The sequence below is a fragment of the Tupaia chinensis genome, unplaced genomic scaffold (assembly GCF_000334495.1).
Source record: "Tupaia chinensis unplaced genomic scaffold, TupChi_1.0 Scaffold141530_1, whole genome shotgun sequence".
In the NCBI taxonomy this organism is placed as follows: domain Eukaryota; kingdom Metazoa; phylum Chordata; class Mammalia; order Scandentia; family Tupaiidae; genus Tupaia; species Tupaia belangeri.
In genome coordinates, this window is record NW_006201391.1 from 262,467 (window position 1) to 270,588 (window position 8,122).

Consider the following 8,122-nt stretch of genomic DNA (forward strand, 5'->3'; position numbering starts at 1 on the left):
GGGTGCAGGCTCCTGGGGAGTCAGACTCAGGGCCCCACAGGGCCCTTCCCACTGGCAAAGGGCCTCTGGCGGCCTCTGCATGGAGGACTCTACTTAACCCAGTCATCGCTCCCTACGCGGGCGACTCTGGCTACCCAGCTCTCCCCGCCGCGGGCCGCCCGTAAACGGAAGCCGCTGACTGGCCGCGCAGAGGGCAGCACCCCACTCCTGGCCAGCCCGGTGCAGCCCCCCACCTACCGTACACCCAGCTGATGCAGACGACCTCGAACACCGAGAGGAAGAGCAGGCAGATGCCGCTGGAGGCATAGTAGTCGAACAGCTGGAAGATGTACATCCCGCCCTGCAGGAAGGAGGGGGCGCTGAGGCCGCACAGGGGTTCCTCCCCCTCGGTGACAGCGACACCAATGGCCTGCATCTAAGGAGGGCTTACCCTGCACCCCGCCTTTAGGCCCCTCCTCGTGTCAGGACAATCATGTCTGGCATGACCTCCTTCTGGGCTCCATCTAGGTTGGGGTGCCCTTCTCTCCCTGCTCCTTCCCCGGGGTGGCTGTGGTTAAGGGCAGGCTGCAGTGTGGTCCCTGCTCCTTCCCCGGGGTGGCTGTGCTTAAGGGTAGGCTACAGTGTGGTAGGCTTCCTGGACCACGCAGGAGGAAGGGGAGCTCTGAGGTAGACAGGAACAACCCACTGATGTCGGTGGGGCAGCTGGAACCAGCCATGCCAGAAACCAAAATCTCTCTGGACTTCAGGAGCCTTCCCCTTTCCTCTGCTCTGATCTGTTCTGTTGCTGGCACCTGAAGGAGCCCCCTGCCCTGCGGCGTGACCCTGTGAGTGGCTGTGAGGGAGGCAGGGTGGTGTGCACAGCCCTGGCTAGCAGAGAAGGGATGGCGGCATCCCCACGACCCCCTCATCCCGAGTCCCGTCCGCAGGCTGCCCACCCCGCTCACCTCGGTGACCAGGAAGAGCCCCATCAGGTAGCACGCGACCGCGATGGCGAGGATGAGGAGCTCGCGCCGCCCGCTCTTTCGGCGCTGGCTGGGGAACATGGCCACTCCACGCAGACGAACTGCGGGCGGGAGGGCGCGGTGAGCGGGGCAGGCCAGGCCCCAGCTGCCTCCCTCGTCCACCCTCACTGACAGGCAGGGGAGGAGGCACGTGGAGCATGAGGGGCCAGGGAGGCAGCCTGCCCCGGCCCCCGCTCCCCCGAGGGGTCCCCAGTGAGGGCAGGGGGTTGCATTCTGTCCTCGGGGCTGGACACTGGGCCACTCGGTGAGCAGGTGAAAGAGGCCAGAAGGACCGCTGGGGGGAGGTGTCTGTGTTCAGGGGACAGAGTGGGCAGTCCCCCACCCGGAGAGGGTCTCCAGGTCCAGGCCCACCCAACCAGCCCCAAACGAGCCCTGGGCACAGGGGCCTCAGGTGAGTGGGCAGTGGGGAGGGCCGAGCAGCGATGGCAAGGGGTCCCGGGCCCCTGGGAGGGCCGGGGGACGTACCTGGCTGTCCAGCCCTAGGAATATGAGCATGATGAAGAAGAGGCAGGACCACAGCTGGGACAAGGGCATCATAGTCACGGCCTTGGGGAACGCGATGAAGGCCAGCCCAGGACCTGCCGGGCACACGGCTGAGCTCCGGGCCCTCGCAACCTCGGGAGAGCTGTCCGCAGGCCCTGCGTGCGTGCGTGCGTGTGTGTGCATGCGTGCGTGTGTGTGTGCACTTCCAGGAGGGGAGATTGCATCCATTATCTGCTCTTCCCAGGTTCCGGGGGCTCACGGCCACCCGTCCCCCGACTCCCCTCCCCTCACCACTCATGTTAGGGAAGCCCGCTCTGTGCCCAGCCCCACCCAGACGCCACACAGCTCACACGCCTGGCTTCTGGGACCCCTGCCTTTCCATGGCAACAACTGTATCCTCTGACCCTCCTTCCCTGCAGTCCCCAGAAAGGTGGCACCTACCTGACTCGGCCACCTCAGAGATGGGCACCCCCTGCTCTTGGGACATGAAGCCCAGGATGGAGAAGACCACGAAGCCGGCCACAAAGCTGGTGGCACTGTTCAGGAAGCAGAGGGCGATGCAGTCCCTGCGGGGCGTGGCGGAGCGAGCAGACAGGCAGAAGGGGATAGTGGAGAGGAAGTCAGCAGGGATCCGAGAGGGACAGGGCGAGGTGGAGAGGGGACATGGAGGAGAAAACACACAGGGAGGCGGAGAAGACGGCCGAGACCCAGCAGGTGCAAGACAAGGCGGGTAGGGAGAGAGCCCGGGGAGAACGGAGTTCAGCCGGGAGGGACCCGCAGCCAGCCGGACACACCGTCACTGCCTGCTAACAGACGGGGACGGCTGGGCCCAGTCACAGGGTCTGGGGCCAGCGTCGGGCCCGGTGCTCCGTGGGGCACAGACAGCCCAGCCAGCCGCCCTCACCTGTAGCAGTTGTTGTGGTACTTGTTGTAGCTGCCCAGGGCCGTCAGGCACCCCAGGCAGATGGCGAAGGAGAAGAAGATCTGGGTGCCCGCGTCCATCCACACCTACGAGGGGAAGACGAGATGCAGGCATGTGGCTGGGCCAGGCCTGGCCAGGGAGCTGAGAGGTCTGACCCTGCCGAGCCTGGGGCTCCGTTCCCCGGGCCCCACAGAGGTTCTTGGGCACTCCCTGGACAGTGCAGGCCCTGGGCAGAGAGGGGCGATCACAGAGACAAGGCCCTGGGTCTGTCCCACCCTCCTGGGAGAGGCTCTCGTGCAGCGTGACCAGCTGGGCGGGAATCCCAGCGGGTGCTCCAGGATGCGAGCCCTCGCTCTCAGGGCCAGCGTGAGCACGTAGCATTGGCCCTTGTGTCTCAGAACCTCTGTCTAAGACGTGGGGAGATGGGTCCCAGCTGACCAAAGCCCCGGGGTGAGGGGTGACGCATCTGCACAGGGCTTTGTACCCCCCGGGAACCCCAGCTGCCAGGCGGGCCCGTGCTGTTAGCGCAGCTGGCCGGCGGTGCACGCTGTGGCTGAGATCCCACAGTTAGAACAACATCCTGTGACAGACATCAAGGCCGTGAGACCCAGCAGCTCTCGGAGCTGCCGAGCAGGCCCCGTGGCGGGCCCTTCCCAGGGACCCTGCCCCCGAGGTCAGCACCGCAGACCACACGAGCCCTGGGCAGCTTCGCCCAGCCAGTGCTCCCCGTGTTCCCAACAGGAATGGGCAGACGACACCACCATGTAACCCCCAGAGAGGACTCTGCTTTCCATAAAACCCCCTGTCCAACCTTCCAGTAACCTCGGGCCTCCACGCCCACGTACCCAGCGCTCCTCAGCCATCACCAGCAGTCTCAGCCCCACCCTCTCCCCACCCCACAGGCCACAGCCCCTAGCACCGCAGGTCCGAGGGCCAAGACCCGGAGCCACACCGAGTGCTCAACCGGAGCCTCTAGCCAAGATGCTGAGTCCTCTGGGCCTGCAGAAAGCCCAGAAACCACACATGCCGAAGCTTCTTGGGGAGCAGGCCGGGGATGACCGCCGGGTCACCCCTGAGAGCTGGTATCAGGGCACTCCCAGGCCACGAATCCTCTGGTTAGATTTCCATTTCTGCAGAGATAGGGACAGAGCAGGGAAAGGTGGGGGAAACGAGGGGTGTCCCTAGACTTTGGTCATTCTGCTTCTGGGAGTCCCAGGCCCACGGTAGTTAGGAGTTGTCACCACAGACAGGGGTCAGCAGCAAGAGAAGGATGCAAAGGGCTGGCCAGGGCAAGGCAACGGCACAGAGGGCAGGAGCTCCAGAGAAGGGCCAGCAGGTGGCATGGTGGCTGGGGTGCTGGACTCCCACATGGCCAACAGTGGTTCGAGTCCCAGACCTGGTGGCCTGGGGGTCATGCTAGGTGCTTGTGTATGCATGCCCAGGGTACCAAGGGGAGAATGGAGGAGAAGAGATTGCAGCGTGGCCATCCCCCCGAGGGGTGATCTCTCACTGTCACCGTCTCTCTGTTTGGTGAATGCATGTGCACTATGGCAAAAACTTAATAATAATAACAACCCAGCGAGACTCATCTTAACTGAGGGATGATGCCGGGGAAGGAAACGGGGTTCGAGATCTATGTCAGAAGCCGGAGAAGGAAAGGGTGGGCACAGAGGCTGGCCCGAGGACAGGCGAGGGAAGCGTGTGCACTCAGCCTGCAGACGCCCTGGCCAGCCTTATTCTCCCCTTGGGGCGTGCCAGGTCATTTTCTCCTCTAAACGCTGCCCTGCAGGTCCTGCGAAGAGCCCTCTGGGGGAACGCCGCGACCTGGTCCAGCCTGGTGCAGGGTGCCCCTGTGCCCGGGGGCCTGACCGGCTGCAGGACAAGCTCTCCTCTCCCTCAGGCTCCCCTACCCCCTCCTCTCTCCTTTCCTGTCTCTCTCCTCTTCTCTCTCGAGTACAGGCACACTCCCCATCACACATTAGAGAACAGAGGGGCGTGAGTCGCCCTATCCCATCTCCCTCCTGTCTCGCTCCGTAGGATATCGGCAGCTTCCAGGGCAATGAGCCAGCCCATAGCCAGTGGTTAAGGGAGCCAGCGCCTATGTGGCCAGCTATGGCTCAAATCCCAGCCCCAGCAGTTTGAAAAACATGCCAGTTGCGTGTGAGTGCATGCCGCAAATCCCAACGGGAGGAGAAATGGGGGAGAAGTCCCTTGCAGCAGAAAGCCCTGAACTCGTGCATAACGGTTTTACCCAGGGCCAGACCTCCAGGGCCAGGAAGAGAGCTTACCCTCCAAAGCTCACAGGTCCCACCTGACATCAGTCAGACACTCTTGCCCAAGTCGGTCACCCAGGATGTGGCCCACGAGGCCTGGAGCCCTGAGCCCAACAGGGACAGACTGGACCACACCTCACAAGGAACCCCACGCCCTCGGGACACTGGCTCCACCGTGCAGGCGCGCCCCCGTGCAGATGATGTTTGTGAACGTGGGCTCAGGGGGAGACAACAAGAGAAACCATGACTTAGCTGTTTGCCTGCCATGGGGGTGGGGTGAGAATTGGGAGGAGAGGGGGATGAGAACAGAGGAAAGGCCGCGGGAGGGCCTGAAGCACAGAGCTCGAAGGTCAGACGTGGGGCACAGACCAAAGCCCCCTCGCTGGGCGCTTGGCAAGGCCTGCTCTCTGCACAGCTGTGCCTGACCAGCCTGCTGGGAGGGGAGAGGGACAGCAGAGCAAGCTGTTCTGTTCCCACCGCAGGCAGTCCCCTCCCTGCCCTTCCAGGAGCCCTGGTTTCTAGAACAAAGCTCCCACACGTCTTCGGCTGAGGCAGAAGACTGCCAGAGAAAAAGCATGTGTGAGAATTACTTGGAGTGTGGGCAAAAGAGAGCCTTGAGGGCGAGAGGAAGAGAGACCGCTAGAAGATCTAGGAGAGATGTCTGCAACACAAGTCCAGTTCCCACAATTATTATTATTATTATTATTATTATTATTACTATTTTTGGAGAGGTTTTCACTATAGGGCACGTGCATTCGCCAGACAGACAGAGACAGAGAGACAGAAAGCGAGAAATCACCACCCAGGGGGGATGGCCACGCCGCAATTCCTTCTCCTCCATTCTCCTCTCGGGATCTTGGGCACGCATGCACACGTGCCCAGCGTGAGCTTTAAGCCACCGGGCCCAGGACTCGAACCACAGTCGACCACATGGGAGTCCAGCGACATAGCCATTACGCTAACTGCTGGTCCCTCAGACGATTATTCATCCCTACTATTCTAGGACGGCAGTGGTGCATGATGGGAAAAGCAGGGGCTCTGCAGTCCAGCTAGTCTGGGTTCAATTCCCACCTCCATTAATTACTGGCTGTGTGATCTTAGACAAGTCATCTAACTTCTCTGACCTCCCTTTTTGCATCAGGAAATGACTATCCTAACAATTAAAATGGTGTATATAAAATGCCAGACTCATACGTAAATAGTGGCTTCCTATCCCATCTTCTAGAATTATAAAAAGCAGCTCTGGTGCCAGTCGGTGGCATGGAGGTTAAGGCACTGGATTCCCACATGGCTGGCTGTGCAGTTCAAGTCTCAGACCTGGTGGCTTGAAAATCACACTGGGTGTGTGTGCGCACCCAAAATCCTGAGAAGAAAATGGAGGAGAAGGAATTGTGGTGTGACCATCCCTCCAGAGGTGATTTCTCTCTCTTTCTCTTTCTCTCTCTCTCTCTGTCTCTCTCTCTGACAAAACACGTTCCTTTCAACAAAAACTTAAAAAAAAAAAAGTCTGAAAACTCTCAAATGCTTTGGATCTATCACTAAAACAGCAGACTCCCAAAGATGACTTGGGGCCAAACCCAAGCGTCTCCACCTGCTGGCTTTAGGGTTTGGGCCACTGTTCTTGCTTCCCGAGGTCTGTGTCCACATCCGTAGAACGGGACGCACACCTAGCTCACAGGGTTAGTGTGTGGATCACACCGTGTCAAGCACTCAGCAAAATGCCTGGCAAGGGAGAAGCCTGTGACGAATGTCAGCTTTTGCCTGCCGTCTGCTGCTGATTTTTAAAGTCACTCCCCCTTCGGTGTACGCAGATTTCAATGTCAACGTGCTACGCAAAATGAAAAGACTAGTTCTGGCCGGTGGCTCCAGCGTCTTCCTAAACAAGCCTTCACGGGGCTCGCTTAACAGGGATTCGAGGCTTCAGGAAGGGCCTGCACCCCCGCCCTGCCTGGTCTCCCGAAGTGCAACAGGACACAGGGTCAGGACGAGGGGCAGGAGTGGCCTGAGGAGAGCACGCACTGGTTCGCAGACTCTGCGCTCTCGGGCCATCCCCCAGTGGGACAGAAATGAGCCCCGGAACACCAGGAAAGGCGGCAAGGCAGCGACCTGCCCAGCGCACAGCAAGCCTCCCAGACAAGAGGGAAGAGCAGACTGAGCAGCCCCTCAGCCCCAGCTCAGCGGGCGCACTCGGAGCTGTCCCTGGTCTGTGCGAGGCTCACTGGAACTTTGCGCCTTCCTCAAGTGCCAGGCAGATGCCGGCTGGAACGCCCTCACTTCCTGGGGAGTGCCAACGACATTCAGCTAGAGCTCTGGCAGGGCATCCCACCCCGTAGGGCTCTGCTCACGGAGAACAAAGGCCTGGAGTCAGCATGGGACCTGGCCCAGGCAGCGGAGGAGGCCATCTGCAAGCTCAGGGACAGGCCTGGCCCTGAAACAGCTCCTGCCCTCAAAGCACTGGAAAGCCAAATGCTCCCTGCACAGGCTCCCGCCGGCTGGGGCTGGAACGGGGGGATCTCAGAGAGCAGCTGAGGCAGCAGTACCCCACATGGCCGATCATGCAGTTCAAGTCCCAGATTCAGCAGCTTGAGAAGCATACCAGGTATATGTGCATGCACGCCCCAAATCCCAGGAGCAGGGGCATACCAGGTATACGTGCATGCACGCCCCAAATCCCAGGAGCAGGGAGACATGGAGGAGAAAGGATTGCGAGGCAACCATTCCCCACTGGGGAGGGGCTTTCTCCTGTCCCTCTCTGTCTCTTCCGGAGCACACACACTCCAGGAAAGAAAATATATATTTCCCGCAATAACCCGGATGCAGGACTGTGGCCGTGGGAACGCTCAGAGCTGAGGGGTGCCTGGCCCACCTTCTCCGTACTTGCTGGGAGTATCCTACAGCAAACACTGCAGTAAAACTGGCCTGGCACATAAAGATTCTTGACCAATTCTTGCTGAATGGATGAGCTGTGAGAGAGACCACGCGAGCACGCTGGGGCCTGGCCCGCAGCAGGAGATGTAAAGCGCGTGGACCTGTGCAGGCAGACCCGGTTCCCGCTGCAGGCGAGGGTGGAAGCTCAGCTCCCTGGGCTTTCATCTCCTTATCTGCACAACAGAGACACCTGGTCTGCTGGGAGGGCGAGGCGAAGTGGACTGCTCGGCAGCACCGAGGACATAGTACACCAGGTGGTCGGGAAAGCCCCGACGTGTTTTTTTCCACGTAAACACGCGTCCTGACTTTTCTGACAGCCCAGCGGTAAGCACTCGCGGTTGTTGGCTTTCCACACAGCCAGGACAGGCCCCTACCTCAGGCCTGGAACCCCTGGGCACCTCTCACCTCTCTCTTTCAGCCTCGCTGGCTGTCTCCCTCCCCTCGTCCTCCCTGTGAACAGCCGTGAACCAGCAGCTTAGCCAGGGGCCAACCGC

General features: G+C 60.7%; 1 protein-coding gene across 1 annotated transcript in view; it reads right to left on the reverse strand.

The window, feature by feature from the left end:
* LOC102476442 (sodium- and chloride-dependent GABA transporter 2) overlaps positions 1-8,122 on the reverse strand; it is a 49,404-nt gene that overhangs the window by 7,943 nt on the left and 33,339 nt on the right. The window contains 6 exon segments of the mRNA XM_006163250.2: positions 238-340; positions 945-1,048; positions 1,051-1,063; positions 1,488-1,600; positions 1,947-2,071; positions 2,410-2,513. Of these exon segments, the coding sequence (XP_006163312.1) occupies positions 238-340; positions 945-1,048; positions 1,051-1,063; positions 1,488-1,600; positions 1,947-2,071; positions 2,410-2,513 (562 nt within the window).